General features: G+C 38.8%; 1 protein-coding gene across 1 annotated transcript in view; it reads right to left on the bottom strand.

Moving 5' to 3' along the window:
- The window catches only part of CERKL (ceramide kinase like), a 618,864-nt gene that overhangs the window by 166,097 nt on the left and 432,867 nt on the right, over positions 1 to 19,900 (bottom strand). The window contains 1 exon segment of the mRNA XM_053698522.1: positions 2,923 to 3,065. Within this exon segment, the coding sequence (XP_053554497.1) occupies positions 2,923 to 3,065 (143 nt within the window).

Raw genomic sequence — 19,900 nt, forward strand, 5'->3', positions numbered from 1 at the left:
GGGTTAAAAATGTTATTATAGTGTTTGCGATACGGCGTTGTACCATAAAACTCTTAACTACTGACTTTTAAATGCGTTAGGACTCTTGACAGGGGTAGGGTGTACCGCTCACTTTTCTGCCTTCCAGGACAGACTCGTAATATCAGCGCTATGGAAGTCCCATAGAAAAAAGACTTTACGAACTTTACGTAAGTCGTTTTGCGGTAAGGCCAATAAAGTGTGCGGTGCCCCTAAACCTGCACGACTGCGGTAGTAAAAAAAGCAGCGTTAGGATCTGTTAACGCTGCTTTTTCAGCCTAACGCACAACTCGTAATCTAGCCGATAGTTATTATGAGTCTTTATTCATCTTATATATAAACACACACTATTCCGTGATAATATTAGAATCTTTAATGATAGCAGGATTGTGACTTGTTAATATTTTGTAAGTCTGTATAATATCCTCAAAGTGCTATGTATTAATGTGAATTATATATTGTATACATCTACATGCTAAAATAATATGGGTTTAATTCATCATTAGTTTATTTTTTTCAGATATATAGATTTAATGCTCATTATTGTTAGGGAGATTCTCACAGCGCAGCGCTCCGTTCTTACCTGCTCTATGCAGCAATGTCATCAGTCCTCTCAAAAATAGATACAGAGGGTCTGCTGGTTTGATAGTGAGTGATATATGTCACAGATACCAGACAGTTAAGGCTACCTCCATACTCCTACTCCTAACAGGCTCACCCCCTGTTACATTAGATTTGGCCATTTAATGGCTTATGGGATCTCCCAGATGTGTTGTTTTGCTATGTACACTTGGTCATGGAAGAGCTGATCTATGACCAGGAAAAACCCTCCTAGGCTGTCCGGGCTGCTGGAACTCCCAGTCACCAACAGAACAGCAGGACACCCGCTAAATTTACCCCTGGTCGCTCCAGTGGCCCTTTGCCCCAGAGCTCCGCTCTTTTGTGGATTGGTAGTCCCTAGGGAGGACAAGAGGTGGGGGGATTACTGGAGGGGAGATCCTTTGGGAACCTGGGTTTTTCACACCCCTACCCCATAACTTCAAGATTAGCTTTGTGTAAAAAAGGAGTGTATGGCTAACAATAAAATCAGTTCCTGCTTCACCTGAATGCTAGTATGTCTAGTTATTTGGGTGTGCTCCTGCTGAAATCACTTTCCTGGGCTACATAGCAGCCTGTTCCAGGCAGAGGAAGGACCCTCTGGCAGAGCTGCCTAGTCTGGGGAGCCGGAGTCTGCCACAGGGTGGGACCCTGAATACCAGTGCTGTCGGGGATTGGGGGTGGCTACAGGCTGTGGTCACTTGCCAGCTACATAGCTGCAGTCGGCAGGGAGGAAGCAGGACCTGTTTGGCCAAGCTACCCAGTCGGGGTAGCCGGCGTATTCATCACAACGTATACTATGATGAGTCCTAAATATCACACATGCGGAAAGCAACATTTCTCCGCCATTTTCATAACCCAGGTTATCGGTCTGGATTGGAGGATCGCTAAAGACTAGCTGCCGGTGGGAAATGTTTTTATTTTCATAGTTAGATATCTAATAAACAGCTAAATTTACCCCTGGTTGCTCCAGTGGCCCTTTGCCCTAGAGCTCCGTTCTTTTGTGGATTGGTAGTCCCTAGGGAAGACAAGAGGTGGGGGGATTACTGGAGGGGAGATTATTTGTGAACTGGGGTTTTTGGACAAACCTTCCCCATAACTTCAAAGGGCTGTATCTCCAGTCCCCAGTAATGAATCACACCACTTTTTGGACTGTGGCATCTGGGGACCAAGAGCTTTCAAATGATACCCTGTAAGTGCCGCCGCTCCCCCGGGATAACCCTGAAACCGCCACACCTAGGTCCTGGAATTCTGTGGGACTATGGCTGCTATGGAGGCGCCGGTCTGTCTGGAATGGTGGGAATGGCGTGAAAATTGTGGGATTGTCCAGTGTCTTATCAAGATGAGCTTTGTGTAAAAAAGGAGTGTATGGTTTACAATAAAATCAGTTCCTGTTTCACCTGAATGCTAGTATGTCTAGTTATTTGGGTGGGCTCCTGGTGAAATCACTTTCCTGGGCTACATAGCAGCCTGTTCCAGGAATAGGAAGGACCCTCTGGCAGAGCTACCTAGTCTGGGGAGCCGGAGTTCACCACAGGATGGGTCCCTGAATACCGGTGCTGTCGGGCATTGGGGGTGGCTACAGGCTGTGGTCACTTGCCAGCTACATAGCTGCAGTCGGCAGGGAGGAAGCAGGACCTGCTTGGCCAAGCTACCCAGTCGGGGTAGCAGGGGTATTCATCTAAACGTATACTATGATGAGTCCTAAATATCACACATGCGGAAAGCAACATTTCTCCACCATTTTCATAACCCAGGTTATCGGTCTGGATTGGAGGATCGCTAAAGACTAGCTGCCGGTGGGAAATGTTTTTATTTTCATAGTTAGATATCTAATAAACAGTAGTAATTGGAAAAGCAATGCCAATTACAAATATACTGTAGGTAAAATATATTAATCTTGCAAATTGAAGATTAGTTTTTATCATGATGTCCCTTTAAGGTCAAACTGCTACAAACTAAAAGGCTTTTGCTTCTGTGCACCTTAATTATTACTCAGTTTTTTCAATTTGTGAAGATAATTAAATAACTGAAAAATACTTTGAAGAATGTATTCTCTGCACAGTAAAATAAAGAGCACATAGCTAAATAACAGGGTTTTACACACATGTAATTAGGATATTATTGAAGGAGTTAATGAATTAGTGTAATGCTGGTAAGTGTGTTATAGATGAGATATATATATATATATGTGTGTGTGTGTGTATATATATATATATATATATATATATATATAAAAAAAAGATAGAGCACTTGGGACATAGACATGGTAGTTCCTTTAAACTGAAACCTTAATACATTTCTTACCTGCTGGTATTATGCCAAAAGGAATTGGTGATCTGACAGGCGTGAAGATAGAGTCTGTATTCTTTCCCGCATCCATCTGGGCTCTGAGAAGAAGACCATGAGCAACTTCAGCAGCCGAACCATCACCACCAACACAAACCACTCTGTAGAAAAAATTTTTTTAATAGTTTTATTTATTTAGAAAACTTTACTTTTTCAAGCAACATTTTATATATACAGTGTATATATATATATATATATATATATATATATATATATATATATACATACTGTATACACTGTATTAACACACACACACACATATATATATTATACACACATATGTACACACAAATATATGTGTATGTGTATATATATATATATATAAATATATATATATATATATATATATATATATATATATATATATATATATATACACACCCCTACCAAAAAAAATAAATAAAAAATATATATATATATATACACACACACATACAGGGAGTGCAGAATTATTAGGCAAATGAGTATTTTGACCACATCATCCTCTTTATGCATGTTGTCTTACTCCAAGCTGTATAGGCTCGAAAGCCTACTACCAATTAAGCATATTAGGTGATGTGCATCTCTGTAATGAGAAGGGGTGTGGTCTAATGACATCAACACCCTATATCAGGTGTGCATAATTATTAGGCAACTTCCTTTCCTTTGGCAAAATGGGTCAAAAGAAGGACTCGACAGGCTCAGAAAAGTCAAAAATAGTGAGATATCTTGCAGAGGGATGCAGCACTCTTAAAATTGCAAAGCTTCTGAAGCGTGATCATCGAACAATCAAGCGTTTCATTCAAAATAGTCAACAGGGTCGCAAGAAGCGTGTGGAAAAACCAAGGCGCAAAATAACTACCCATGAACTGAGAAAAGTCACAAGATGCCACTTGCCACCAGTTTGGCCATATTTCAGAGCTGCAACATCACTGGAGTGCCCAAAAGCACAAGGTGTGCAATACTCAGAGACATGGCCAAGGTAAGAAAGGCTGAAAGACGACCACCACTGAACAAGACACACAAGCTGAAACGTCAAGACTGGGCCAAGAAATATCTCAAGACTGATTTTTCTAAGGTTTTATGGACTGATGAAATGAGAGTGAGTCTTGATGGGCCAGATGGATGGGCCCGTGGCTGGATTGGTAAAGGGCAGAGAGCTCCAGTTCGACTCAGACGCCAGCAAGGTGGAGGTGGAGTACTGGTTTGGGCTGGTATCATCAAAGATGAGCTTGTGGGGCCTTTTCGGGTTGAGGATGGAGTCAAGCTCAACTCCCAGTCCTACTGCCAGTTTCTGGAAGACACCTTCTTCAAGCAGTGGTACAGGAAGAAGTCTGCATCCTTCAAGAAAAACATGATTTTCATGCAGGACAATGCTCCATCACACGCGTCCAAGTACTCCACAGCGTGGCTGGCAAGAAAGGGTATAAAAGAAGAAAATCTAATGACATGGCCTCCTTGTTCACCTGATCTGAACCCCATTGAGAACCTGTGGTCCATCATCAAATGTGAGATTTACAAGGAGGGAAAACAGTACACCTCTCTGAACAGTGTCTGGGAGGCTGTGGTTGCTGCGGCACGCAATGTTGATGGTGAACAGATCAAAACACTGACAGAATCCATGGATGACAGGCTTTTGAGTGTCCTTGCAAAGAAAGGTGGCTATATTGTGGCTATATTGGTCACTGATTTGTTTTTGTTTTATTTTTGAATGTCCGAAATGTATATTTGTGAATGTTGAGATGTTATATTGGTTTCACTGGTAAAAATAAATAATTGAAATGGGTATATATTTGTTTTTTGTTAAGTTGCCTAATAATTATGCACAGTAATAGTCACCTGCACACACAGATATCCCCCTAAAATAGCTATAACTAAAAACAAACTAAAAACTACTTCCAAAACTATTCAGCTTTGATATTACTTTTTTGGGTTCATTGAGAACATGGTTGTTGTTCAATAATAAAATTAATCCTCAAAAATACAACTTGCCTAATAATTCTGTGCTCCCTGTATATATATACACACACAAACACATATACATACTGTACACATATATACAGTATATACACACACATATATATATATATATATATATATATATATATATACACACATACAAACATATATGTACAACCCCAATTTCGAAAAAGTTGGGACACTATGGAAAATGCAGAAGAACAAACAAAAAGAGTCATTTGAAAATTCATTTCACCCTGTACTATATTGAAAACAGATTATTAACACATTATTTGATGTGTTACTTTGTGAATTGAATGTATTTTTTACAATATACACTCATTTCAAATCTGATGACTGAAACACACTACAAAAAAGATGGGACAGTCGACTGTTTACCACTGTGTTTTGGTAGTGAAGACATCAGCTAGTGTAACCATTACCGGTTGTTTATATGAAGGGGAGATGCATAAGGTTTATTGCTGTGGCAGTGCAATACTTGCAGTAAGTTTTAGGCTGCCTTACAGATCCTAGTACAGGCAGGTGTGACAGAAAATCAGAAATGATATCATAAATACAGAAATTGCTATATCTTAGCCTATATCCTAGTTAGCACTTACCAGGTAAGAGATCATGAGAGGCATGGACAGAAACGTACCACGCCCCCTTTGTCTAAAAAAAGGGAGACACGCACCCCCCATGTCATTCCTAGTTATGTCCATCAAAGGAAGGAACAGGACAATAGGGTAGGGAATCCCTGGTAAGTGCTAGCTAGGATATAGACTGAGATATAGAAATTTCTGTATGATTTAATTTCTGATTATATTAGCCTACCTAACTATCACTTACCAGGGCCATGATGATCAAAACTTTGCATACCCACGAGAAATTGCCTTTTCGGCCTCGCCAGTCTCGCAATCCGTGGGTCTGGCAATATATTCAAAGAAAGTAGGCTAAACCTCTTTGTTCCGATGACTGGCAATATGCCTCCAATAGGAAAAAATAGGGATCACAGTTGCAGCAAAACTCCGACAACATCGCCACTCATATACAGTCTTCGTGAGGGAGGGCTGTATTAAAATGTGTTTGCATAACGTGGGCTGTATTGAAATGTATTTGCATAAAGTAGGCTGTACTTTGCTAAAGCAAAAAATGGATTCTGTGCAGTAACACTTTAAGTAATGCCTATGTAAACTAAGTTTCACTGTACATTCACTAGATTTCTCACACTGGAAATGGTCTCCACTAAAAAAGCTGAAAAAGGTGTATCTAACATGGAGGACGGTGCTTTGAATATTAGAAACTAACGGTAATATTTCCCAATAAAATAGAACAGCCATCAAACTTCCATAGAGCTATATATTCATATATATATATTCATATATTTTATTGTATAATGTGATAATATGTATTTTAAGTATTGGAGTGATTTGAAAAAGTTTTTTTTTTTAATCTTTTTACATGTTTATTTGTTGTTTTATTTTGTTAGATTTCTTTTTCATACTATTAATATGTCATGTAAGACTGCATTTTTTATAGCATTGCACTTATGTAAAACTAGAAAGTCGTGGATACCGTCTTCTATGACATTAATATCACAAAAAAATATTCTTCCTAAAAAAAAATACAATATATATATATATATATATATATATATATATATATATATATATTAAAAATAACAATACTTACAATACAAATGATGGCATTATCCAATAAAATACACATAAATCATTAATATACATGTATATAATATACCCACATACCTACAGCTCCTAAAGGTGTATTTTTCATGTCGCACTTTCACTATTAATCCCTAAAGTGCCATAATCCCCAATGCAAACTAACTCCACTACACTTCTAACCCCTAAAGTGCCATACCCCTACGCACCATAAGCCACAACAGTAAACAAAAACAACATATCAATAAAAAGATCAACCAAAATCTCACAACAGTAAACAACAACAAAGTAAACAAAACATTAACCAAAAGACAAGAATAAACATCAACAAAGTAAACAATAGATAAAACAAAACCTAACATTAAAAAGGCAACAAAGTAAACAATACATAAAAAAAAACCTAACATCAGTAAAACATCAACAACAAATATTATTACTTCTGAAAATGATATCCTTTTGAAATACAACAAACAATCCAGGCAGAGATTGTTGACTTGGCTGATAATGTATCCTTCTTTGGACTGGAGGGAATTATCTTGGGTCTATCCACATAGTAGAGCAAACATCTGACAACATCCAGAGTCTATAAATGTTTCCAATCTATACATTTCTTCTGTGAAGCAAAATAAAGTAAAACATTATCCTGAGGGTAATTAAATTCTGAAAACTTTTGGAAGAAACTCAGGAGCTCTCCGTAACACCACTTTGTCTTTATGAAAGGTTGAAAAAGGACTCTTTCACAGACAAGGCATGAAGCCCTGAAACACGGTATGCAGAAGTAATGGTTACCAAAAATGCTGTCTTCAAGATTAGAACCATAGGGAAGCTGTCTTCAAAGATTGTAAAGGTGAAACCATCAGAGCATTCAAAACCAAGGGAAGATCCAACGAGTAACACAAGATCTCACAGTGGGCTTAATGTGATAAAGGACTTTAAAAATTGAGATTCTTGTGCCCAGTGAAATCCTGAAATTGCGAAGCTTGCAGAAATATGTGCTTTGAATGTAGAATCAGACAAACCTTGCATGAAGAAAATGAAGCAGATCAAATAGTTGGAAATAATTTGTAGACTTATTATGAGCAACAGCCCATGCAGAAAAGACATACCACATTCTGTAATAGAATAGTGAGGTATGAGTTTTTCTAGCCTTTAAAAGAATCGCAATGATTGGAACTGGAATATTCAATCTGCTGTACCTTGACCACTTAGTAGCCATGCCGCCAAATGTTGCTTGTTTGGATTCAAATAAGGAAGAGAACCCTGATGCAGTACTCCTCTAAAGTTTGGAAGAAACTAATCAGGTTGCATTGCTAACTGTTGTACCAGTGGAAACCAGGATCTTCTGGGCCTAAAGAGAAGAATTACAATGAATTTCTCTCTCTCTAAGGATAAGAGGTATTGTGAGAAAGGCATACCCCAGTTGAAAATCCATTTCGGAATGAACACATTCCATTTCAATTGGAACTGGAAAATGACTCCAGAATTTATTGAGCTTACAGATAAGATTGGTGGCCATCGTGTCCATACCTGGAAACCGCCACATTCAAGTTATGGTTAAAAAGACACTCCCATGGAGTTGCCACTTGATTGGAGAAATTTCGGACCTGCTCAAAAAGTCTGCTTCCACATTCAGACAATTGATTTAAGTTTTTCTGTGCCCATTTGAAGATTTGAGTCAAAATTTGAAAAACCAAAGAGCTATTTGTCCCTCCTTGATATTTGATATAGGCTACTGCTGTCTGATTCTCTGACAGAATCTTGACTGATTGATTTGAAAAATCCCTTTGAAGGGTTTTAATACTTGAAAAACAGCCATAATAACCAAAATGTTTGAAGGTAAAGAATGCTTTTTGCTCCATTTTCCATGAGCTTGATAATCCTGACAAAGTGCTCCCCAAGCATAACTGCTGGAGTCCATTGTGACTTGTATCCAATGGGGTTTCACAAGGCTGAGACCCTGAGACAGGTTTGACTGATGAAGCTACCAAGCAAGATGCTGTTTCAGAAAGACTGGAAATCTGATTCTCCAATGAGCCCATTTCACTAGGTAAATTGTTGAGGCTAATTTCCCAGAGAACCTCATTCAATTTCTGGCTGATAAAAGACTGAAAGTCTAAAGGTGCCTTACATTTTTATTAACTCTTTAATATCTTCTTGAGGAAGAAATATCTTTCCATGATCTGTATTGAAGAATACACCCCCCAACAAAAAAACCTGTCTATTGAATGGGTTCCAAGGGGCTTTTCTTCGAGTTTATTAGCCAACCAAAAGACTGCAGATTCTGAATAGTTTGTTGAGCTTGCACTTTTGTTTCTGCTCGTAGGATGTCATTCAGGTAATGTAACAGAAAAATTCATCTTTTCTTGACTTCTGCATTTTTTTATTTTTTTTTAAAATATATTTTATTTGAGAAATTTCGCAGGTAACAAAAATATGCAACAACATCAGTAATACAAAACAAATAGTTACTACAGCTGAGATAATCTCAGATATCTCTATACAGATGAAGCTGGGGTGTTGCAATACAAATTAAACTTTTCTCATTTTCCAAATTAAAAGGTTATATATATACATACATAAACTCACATAGTTTAACCAGAGGTAGGTAAAGGGATAGAAAACGGAGGTCTTAGAAGGGAAGGTAGGGAGTGATGAGAGACCGGCTTCGTTAAGAAAAGGGGTCACGGATGGGGTACATGCAATTCGGTATCTTTTCAGCTTGGGAATTTTTCCCACCAGGGTGACCAGATCTCGTTTGATTTCTGCATTTAAAGGTATGAGCACCTCAGTAAAAACTCTGGCAGCTGAGTAAATTCTGAAAGGTAGAGTCTTGAATTGGTAATATTGAGAGTTTATTGCACATCTTCGAAAATGCAGATAGGTGATATCTATAGGAATGTGAAATTAGGCATCTTTTATATTGATGGATACCAAAAAGCAACTGGAGCAATCAAGAAAATCACTGTAAGAAGAGACTCTATTTTGAATGATTGAACCTTCAGGAGATGATTAAAGGGACACTAAACGCAATTTTTTTCTTTAATGATTCAGATAGAGCATGCAATTTTAAGCAACTTTATAATTTACTCCTATTATCAATTTTTCTTCGTTCTCCTGCTATCTTTATTTAAAAAAGCAGGAATGTGATGCATAGGAGCTGGCCCATTTTTGTTTGAGAACCTGGGTTATGCTTGCTAATTGGTGGGTAAATGTCAGTCTCCAATAAGCAAGCGCTATCCATGGTGCTGAACCTAAAATGGGCTGGCTGCTAAGATTTACATTCATGATTTTCAAATAAAGATAGCAAAAGTACAAAGAAAAATTGATAATAGAAGTAAATTAGAAAGTTGATAAAAATTGCATGCTCTATCTGAATCATGAAAGAAAAAAATTGGGTTCAGTGTCCATTTAAGTGCTCTGAGATCTAGAATTGGTTTCCATCCTCAATCTTTCTTCTTTATTAGAAAACAATGGTGAGGTTGAAAGACACCTTTTTGAATGATTTGTGCAAGGAGCAAATCTTACACATACTGGCAAATGTTTTGTCTCTTTCCTTTTCCCCCAGAAAAGAGAGACTGGAAAAAATGGTGACTTAATGGCTATTATTGAATTCCAATAACAAAAGAGAGACTGGGGGAAATTCAAATAAAGTATCCCTAGTGGAAAAAAGAAAAACTGTCCACCAAGGCTGTTCTGGATGCAAGGAATTGTAATACAAACAAATATGAGAAACAGAAAAGAAGCACCCCCTAAGCACTCAGAGGTAGAAAAAACAAACAAATTTATTAAATTACGAAGTCCCCAAAATATAACATATAATTATTCTCATAAAAAATAACCTTTATGAGGGCCCAGCAAAAAAAGCATTTGATAAAGCTGTATGCAAAATGTGCGTCAGGCTTTCCTGGTGAGTCCAATGCCTCTTGGGCCAGTTTATTGATTTTTCTTGATTGTGATAAGTTTTTTTACTGTTTTCATGGATAGTAGCATGGGATCACCCAGTCCTTTTTAAATAATTGAGGTGGGGTGTCATGAAAGTGTTAGCAATCCAGCGCAGATTACCTAATAGTCACAGATAGATTTATGTAAAGGACTTTTTTGTGTTTCGTGCCATACATTGTAATGGGAAGAGTTACCCCTTTTTTGCTTTTTCCTGTGATAGCTAATATATATAGATTTATTCTTGTTTTGCTGGGCCCTGGACTCACCAGTATTTTAATTTTAATTTTCCTTTTTAAATGTTTTTAACTTTTCACTAATAAAGATTATGTTTTATAAGAATAATTATATGTTATATTTTAGGGACTTCGTACTTCTGTAAAAAAAAAAAAAAAAATTCTACCTCTATCTCTCACATTTTTTGTATTATTGAATTTCAGCCTGTAAACAATCTTTAAAACCCAAGGATCCTGGATATGTTGAGACCAAACTCAACTGAACTGGGACAAAATGCACTCCCACATGAACTGTATAAGAGGAGAAACCATCATTTGACTTTGTCCAGATATAGGTTTTCCTCTAAGCTTCCCTTTTGTAGAGAGAGGGGACTTGCAATACTGAGAACAGTAGGAAAGCAATTTCTCTTTGAAGAAAAATATTTTCAGGAGTTGAGCCAAAAAAGGACTTTTCCCTCCACATCAAATCAAATCTCCCAAGGTTTTGCCAAAAAGCATAGGACCAAATTACAAGTGGCTCGCTAATGATAGTGCGGGTCGCGATATGCTACATTATCATACAAGTCCATGGTAAAGCGTGTTTATCAGAGCAGAGTTAGCACAGCCAACATTGCTCTAGCACAACCTATATTATATATATAATAAATATGAGTATGTGTATGTGTGTAAAAATCTAAATTCATTAAAATTATGGTGGAGATAAAAGTCTGAGATTAAAATCCTCCATGTCTCAAAAGTAAATCAATATAAATTGTTGCATAGGAAATTAGCATCTAGGTAAGTATCCCCGCTTGCTGTTACCCAGTAATACTCCTTATACACTGTTACCAATGCACAAGAGGATTCTGGGTAAGATATGCAAATTAGATATCCAACATCTCAGATTTTTTGCTTCATACTGTGTTAACACACAGTGATTCCCTAATAGGGAAAATGCAGCAATACAGAAATCACCACTAGACAGCCTGTTTCGTTCTTGTTAGAACTCTTCAATAGCAGATAGATTTCTGATTGCTGCTTAGGTAAAACTCATTTCAGGGTTAAAATCAATATATATATATATATATATATATATATATATATATGTGTGTGTGTGTGTGTGTGTATACATGTGTTTAGGTGTGTAAATATGTACAGCCCTTCCTAGTCAAATACTTTGAAATATGTAATATAATTTCTATTAATTTTTAATGTGTTTTAATGTGTTTTTAATTAAAAATATGATAACGGAGACCAAAGAGCCATAAGACTTTGCTTTACCTGTTGCAACATGCGGTTTATGGTGTGGACAGGATTGGAAATCTATTCAAAGTATACTTGTCTAATGGTGACTCCTATAGTACGGCTTATTCCTATTAATCGCGGGAGACTTCTCCTCCAAATAAATAACAAAATGTATGCTTACCCCATAAATTAATATCTTTAAAGGTGGTGAGAATCCACAAGTTCATTCACTAGGAGGAGGCAAATATCCCCAATTCTATCCCTCAACCTCACTGATTAGCCGGTCTAACGTATAGCCAAGTAAGGAGAAGAAAAAAGTAAGAAAAAGAAAACACAGGGAAATTAGGTACAAAACTAGAACAGCTGCCAGAAAAGATTAAATCAATAGTACGGTCCTTGTAGACTCTCACCACCTCAAAAGAAATGAAGTTGTCAGGTAAGCATTTTTTTTCTTTCTTTCATAAAATGGTGAGAGTCCATGAGTTCATTACTTCTGGGAACTAATACCCAAGTTGTGGAGTCCATGAGTAATGAGGGCGGGATAAAAACTTGGAAAAGGAATGCACCTAAATTCTAAAAACTGCTGTAGAGATCACCATGTGGATGCCTTGCAAAGTTGCTCTACAGAAGCCTTATATTTAAATGCACAGGAAGTGGCAACTGATCTGGTAGATCTGAGCAGTAATACGCTTTGGAGAAGACTTTCCCTCCTCCAAGTAAGCTTAGACAAATTTTTTCTTTAGAATGCTATTTGCAACATGTTATTTGACGAAGATGCCACATGAACAGCAAACAGCCACAGCCGGATTCAAACTCAAGGCCTTTTACTTGCTAGGTGGATCAGATCAGTAAGCTACAAAAGCCTGCCAAAATAATGGCTGTGGCCTTCTGACCTTTGCTTGGACCTGAGAAATGAATGAACAGACTAAAATCCTTTGTATCCTAAAGAAAAAAAATGTAAAGCTCCAACTACATCCAAGTGTAGAAGCCACTCTTTAGAATTATTAGGATTTGGATAAAGAGAAGGAACAACAATTTCTCTATTGAAAATGAAGAAACTACCCTTGGTAAGAAATTAAATTTAGTTATTAAAAACAGCCGTATCTTCATGAAAAACTAGGTAAAGTGGATCACAAGAAAGAGCAGAAAGGAAGCTTAGCAATTTTTCTATTAAATCGAATGAGAAAAAGGAGATCAAATTTGACCCTTCAAAGGGCTAGCAGAAAAACCTGTGTCTAAACCTTCTTGTAAAACATTTCTGAAAGACTGCCATTAAAAATCTGCTTTTTGCACCAAGCAAGAAAAAAACTATACATACATTGTGACAGATCTTCCCTGGGATCCTCCCCATGATAGGCTTCCTAGCCTGAAGCAAAGTATTAGCAACATTATTAGTGACAGCATCAGCAAAACGGTTTTAAAATATGCGTTCAATTTCCAAACCTACAAGTTGAGAGACTCAAGGTTTTGATAATAAAATAGACCTTGAGAAGGAAGGTCATGACGAGGAGGAAGAGAACATGAAGGAGAGCTGGACATTTGAACTAAGTCCACAAAGCAAGTTCTGCAAAGTCAAACTATCTCTATTAGAAGTATTGATGATAGTTCCTGCTTTATTCGAGCTATCACTCCTGGAAGCAGAACAATTGGAGGAAAAATGTATGCCAGGAGAAAGAACCAAAGAGCTACTAGAGCCTCTACAAGCTGTGCCTGAGGATATATGGACCTAGCAGAATATCTGGGAAACCATGAGGTCTATTTCAGGAAAACATCACCTCTTGACTATCTGATTGAAGATATCGGCATGAGGAGACCATTTCTCTGAATGAAAGGACTGGCAACTGCTTCTCAGTTGTTTAAGCCTAGAAGACAAATTACGAAAAAAGATGCAGGTATTTTTCTCCGCCTATTGGAGAATTCAAGACACCTCCCTCATCACCAGAGATCTGCAAGTTCTTCCTTAAAGACCGATATATGCCGAATGAAAACATAAGAAAGTCTTCTCATTCAGGAAAGGCCAGCTCCTAAGATCCCTGAAGATTGTGTGGAATTTTAACACATTAATTAGTAACCTTGCCTCCTGAGAACAAACTCCTTGCACTCTTTTTGACCCGATACTGCGCCCAAACTTAGGAGGCTCCCATCTGTTAATTTTATTGTCCACACACACATAAATATACATCTTTAGACATGTTTATGTATGTATCTCAATGTTAAAGCCCTTTGTAGTCCTTTTTTTTCACCCGAGATCTCATATGTTTAAACCCTCATGACTTTTGGGTGCAATATTTTTTAAAATAATTTTTATTTGATGGCATTATCATGAGTGTAAGTATACTTTGTAATATATTTTCGATGTGTTTTGCAACACCTTTTTGATTTGCGAAATAGTTAACCAGAGCTCTGAAGTCGCACTAAACCGATGTGCGATCGCGTTTACTTTCAACTTGTAATAGGAGTAAAAAACTTGACGCACGCAAACTTCACAATAAACCCCTTTTCGCTTGCGTGCAACTGTTAGCACGCCACTCATGATCTAGCCCATAATAAAGAAACAGTCCTGGTAAAGAAAATCATACCTTTATATATAAGCAGTAGGCTGAGAATCCTGGACATCCACAGCAGGATCCACAATCTCCATTCAAAATCAAATGAGGACATCTTCAATAAAAGAAATAATCAAGCACAGCTACAAATCCTAGCATCAACGATTTACGTCTCCATAGGCACAACACAATCCGCTGCAGATTTCGATCCAGACAGAGGCCCTCCCGGCACAGCGCAAACATTCAAGCATATGCGTGCAACTAGCTGCGGGTCGATGACGCATTTCTCCATTATTGTTTAGCAGCTCTCAAATAAATGAAAATATTCTTACAAATTTTACTAAAGGCAATACTCAAATGGACAATTTTATTTTATGTTTAACAACTATTAATAAGGTTTAATGTCTATGGAAGACAAGTGCTGTGTCTCTAGTAAAGTCTTTATCACTTAGCCTAATTACTTAAGCAATGGATACACATTCTAGCACTCCTTGTGCATGATGATTCCCAGTAGAAATAGATTAAGTTAAGTAAAATTAACTTCTATTTACACAATGTTAAACTAAAAGCAATCATAGTAATAGTGACTAAATCCACAGTAAAATTGGTGGCTTGCTATATAACAATACATATTTTATTTTAAATTCAGCTCAGTTTGCTTGGTGCAAACTATATACATACACATTATTATTGCAGAGTAATGTTATTGTTCTGTAAGATAATTTTGATAAAAGACAAGAAACATACAAAAAATGTTTTATAATTCAAATAGAGCATACAGTTCACAAAAACAACTTTTCAATTTACTTCTATTATCAAATTTGCTTTGTTCTCATGGTATTCTTTGTAAAGAGGATACATTTCTACTCAAATACATTGAAAAATGAAAAAACTTTTAAAATCAATTTTAATATTTTTTAAATGTTTTACTTTGTTTTATATATATATATATATATATATATATATATATAAATTAAGAAAAATCAATCATATATCTAGAAATATATATTTAAAAATAAATAATTGGGTTTAGCGCAGTTGGTCTAATGCAATGGGGAAAAGTTATTGCAGTTGTGCTATCCAAAGTTCTGAAGTTAGCACACATTGGGTTTCAATCTTGTGCTAGCTTTTTACTTTCATCTTGTAATACCAGTGCTAACCTGGCCGTGTTAGAAGTTTACTTTGCACGCAGTTAGCACACGAGCGATAATTTCTGATAGCGTGTCACTTGTCATCTGGCCCAAAGTAGGTAAGCAGGGAAAGAAAAGTTTACCCAGAAAACAAAAACATAATTTATGCTTACCTGATAAATTCCTTTCTCCTGTAGTGTGGTCAGTCCACGGGTCATCATTACTTCTGGGATATTAACTCCTTCCCAACAGGAAGTGCAAGAGGATCACCCAGCAGAGCTGCTATATAGCTCCTCCCCTCTACGTCACACCCAGTCATTCGACCGAGAACCAACGAGAAAGGAGAAGCCAAAGGGTGCAGTGGTGACTGGAGTATAATTTAAAAATTTAGACCTGCCATAAAAAACAGGGCGGGCCGTGGACTGACCACACTACAGGAGAAAGGAATTTATCAGGTAAGCATAAATTATGTTTTCTCCTGTTAAGTGTGGTCAGTCCACGGGTCATCATTACTTCTGGGATACCAATACCAAAGCTAAAGTACACGGATGACGGGAGGGACAGGCAGGCTCTTTATACGGAAGGAACCACTGCCTGAAGAACCTTTCTCCCAAAAACAGCCTCCGAAGAAGCAAAAGTGTCAAATTTGTAAAATTTGGAAAAAGTATGAAGAGAAGACCAAGTTGCAGCCTTGCAAATCTGTTCAACAGAAGCCTCATTCTTAAAGGCCCAAGTGGAAGCCACAGCTCTAGTAGAATGAGCTGTAATTCTTTCAGGAGGCTGCTGTCCAGCAGTCTCATAAGCTAAACGTATTATGCTACGAAGCCAAAAAGAGAGAGAGGTAGCAGAAGCTTTTTGACCTCTCCTCTGACCAGAATAAACGACAAACAGGGAAGACGTTTGTCGAAAATCCTTAGTTGCCTGTAGATAAAATTTCAGGGCACGGACTACATCTAGATTGTGTAGAAGACGTTCCTTCTTCGAAGAAGGATTAGGACACAAAGATGGAACAACAATCTCTTGATTGATGTTCCTGTTAGTGACCACCTTAGGTAAGAACCCATGTTTAGTACGCAGAACTACCTTGTCTGAATGAAAAATCAGATAAGGAGAATCACAATGTAAGGCAGATAACTCAGAGACTCTTCGAGCCGAGGAAATAGCCATTAAAAACAGAACTTTCCAAGATAACAATTTGATATCAATGGAATGAAGGGGTTCAAACGGAACACCCTGTAAAACATTAAGAACTAAGTTCAAACTCCATGGTGGAGCAACAGTTTTAAACACAGGCTTAATCCTGGCCAAAGCCTGACAAAAAGCCTGAACGTCTGGAACCTCTGACAGACGTTTGTGTAAAAGAATGGACAGAGCTGAAATCTGTCCCTTTAAGGAACTAGCGGATAAACCCTTTTCTAAACCTTCTTGTAGAAAAGACAATATCCTAGGAATCCTAACCTTACTCCATGAGTAACTTTTGGATTCGCACCAATATAAGTATTTACGCCATATTTTATGGTAAATCTTTCTGGTAACAGGCTTCCTAGCCTGTATTAAGGTATCAATTACTGACTCAGAAAAACCACGTTTTGATAAAATCAAGCGTTCAATTTCCAAGCAGTCAGCTTCAGAGAAATTAGATTTTGATGTTTGAAGGGACCCTGGATCAGAAGGTCCTGTCTCAGAGGCAGAGACCAGAGTGGACAGGATGACATGTCCACTAGATCTGCATACCAAGTCCTGCGTGGCCACGCAGGCGCTATTAGAATCACCGATGCTCTCTCCTGTTTGATTCTGGCAATCAATCGAGGAAGCAACGGGAAGGGTGGAAACACATAAGCCATCCCGAAGGTCCAAGGTGCTGTCAAGGCATCTATCAGGACCGCTCCCGGATCCCTGGATCTGGACCCGTAACAAGGAAGCTTGGCGTTCTGTCGAGACGCCATGAGATCTATCTCTGGTTTGCCCCAACGTCGAAGTATTTGGGCAAAGACCTCCGGATGAAGTTCCCACTCCCCCGGATGAAAAATCTGACGACTTAGGAAATCCGCCTCCCAGTTCTCCACTCCCGGGATGTGGATTGCTGACAGGTGGCAAGAGTGAGACTCTGCCCAGCGAATTATCTTTGATACTTCCATCATCGCTAGGGAGCTTCTTGTCCCTCCTTGATGGTTGATGTAAGCTACAGTCGTGATGTTGTCCGACTGAAACCTGATGAACCCCCGAGTTGTTAACTGGGGCCAAGCCAGAAGGGCATTGAGAACTGCTCTCAATTCCAGAATTTTTATTGGCAGGAGACTCTCCTCCTGAGTCCATGATCCCTAAGCCTTCAGAGAATTCCAGACAGCGCCCCAGCCTAGTAGGCTGGCGTCTGTTGTTACAATTGTCCAATCTGGCCTGCTGAATGGCATCCCCCTGGACAGATGCGGCCGAGAAAGCCACCATAGAAGAGAATTTCTGGTCTCTTGATCCAGATTCAGAGTAGGGGACAAATCTGAGTAATCCCCATTCCACTGACTTAGCATGCACAATTGCAGCGGTCTGAGATGTAGGCGTGCAAAGGGTACTATGTCCATTGCCGCTACCATTAAGCCGATCACCTCCATGCATTGAGCCACTGACGGGTGTTGAATGGAATGAAGGACATGGCATGCATTTTGAAGCTTTGTTAACCTGTCTTCTGTCAGGTAGATCTTCATTTCTACAGAATCTATAAGAGTCCCTAAGTGAGTGGAAAGAGAGAACTCTTCTTTTCGTTCACCTTCCATCCATGCGACCTTAGAAATGCCAGTACTAACTCTGTATGAGACTTGGCAGTTTGAAAGCTTGAAGCTTGTATCAGAATGTCGTCTAGGTACGGAGCTACCGAAATTCCTCGCGGTCTTAGTACCGCCAGAAGAGCACCCAGAACCTTTGTGAAGATTCTTGGAGCCGTAGCCAATCCGAATGGAAGAGCTACAAACTGGTAATGCCTGTCTAGGAAGGCAAACCTTAGATACCGGAAATGATCTTTGTGAATCAGTATGTGAAGGTAAGCATCCTTTAAATCCACTGTGGTCATGTACTGACCCTTTTGGATCATGGGTAGGATTGTCCGAATAGTTTCCATTTTGAACGATGGAACTCTTAGGAATTTGTTTAGGATCTTTAAATCCAAGATTGGCCTGAAGGTTCCCTCTTTTTTGGGAACCACAAACAGATTTGAGTAAAACCCCTGTCCATGTTCCGACCGCGGAACCGGATGGATCACTCCCATTAGTAAAAGATCTTGTACACAGCGTAGAAACGCCTCTTTCTTTATTTGGTTTGTTGACAACCTTGACAGATGAAATCTCCCTTTTGGGGGAGAGGATTTGAAGTCCAGAAGATATCCCTGAGATATGATCTCTAACGCCCAGGGATCCTGGACATCTCTTGCCCAAACCTGGGCGAAGAGAGAAAGTCTGCCCCCCACTAGATCCGTTCCCGGATCGGGGGCCCTCGATTCATGCTGTCTTAGGGGCAGCAGCAGGTTTTCTGGCCTGCTTGCCCTTGTTCCAGGACTGGTTAGGTCTCCAGCCTTGTCTGTAGCGAGCAACAGCTCCTTCCTGTTTTGGAGCAGAGGAAGTTGATGCTGCTCCTGCCTTGAAATTACGAAAGGAACGAAAATTAGACTGTCTAGCTTTAGGTTTGGCTCTGTCTTGAGGCAGGGCATGGCCTTTACCTCCTGTAATGTCAGCGATAATTTCTTTCAAACCGGGCCCGAATAAGGTCTGCCCTTTGAAAGGTATGTTAAGTAATTTAGATTTAGAAGTAACGTCAGCTGACCAGGATTTTAGCCACAGTGCTCTGCGTGCCTGAATGGCGAATCCGGAATTCTTAGCCGTAAGCTTTGTTAAATGTACTACGGCATCTGAAACAAATGAATTAGCTAGCTTAAGTGTTTTAAGCTTGCTTGAAATCTCATCTATAGTTATTGAGTCAAGAGTCTCTTCCAGGGACTCGGACCAAAAAGCGGCCGCGGCCGAGACAGACGCAATACATGCAAGGGGTTGCAATATAAAACCTTGTTGAACAAACATTTTCTTAAAGTAACCCTCTAATTTTTTATCCATTGGATCTGAAAAGGCACAGCTATCCTCCACCGGGATAGTGGTACGCTTAGCCAGAGTAGAAACCGCTCCCTCCACCTTAGGGACCGTCTGCCATAAGTCCTGTGTGGTGGCGTCTATTGGAAACATTTTTCTAAACACAGGAGGGGG

Source organism: Bombina bombina, chromosome 1, assembly GCF_027579735.1.
Source record: "Bombina bombina isolate aBomBom1 chromosome 1, aBomBom1.pri, whole genome shotgun sequence".
Classification (NCBI taxonomy): Eukaryota; Metazoa; Chordata; class Amphibia; order Anura; family Bombinatoridae; genus Bombina; species Bombina bombina.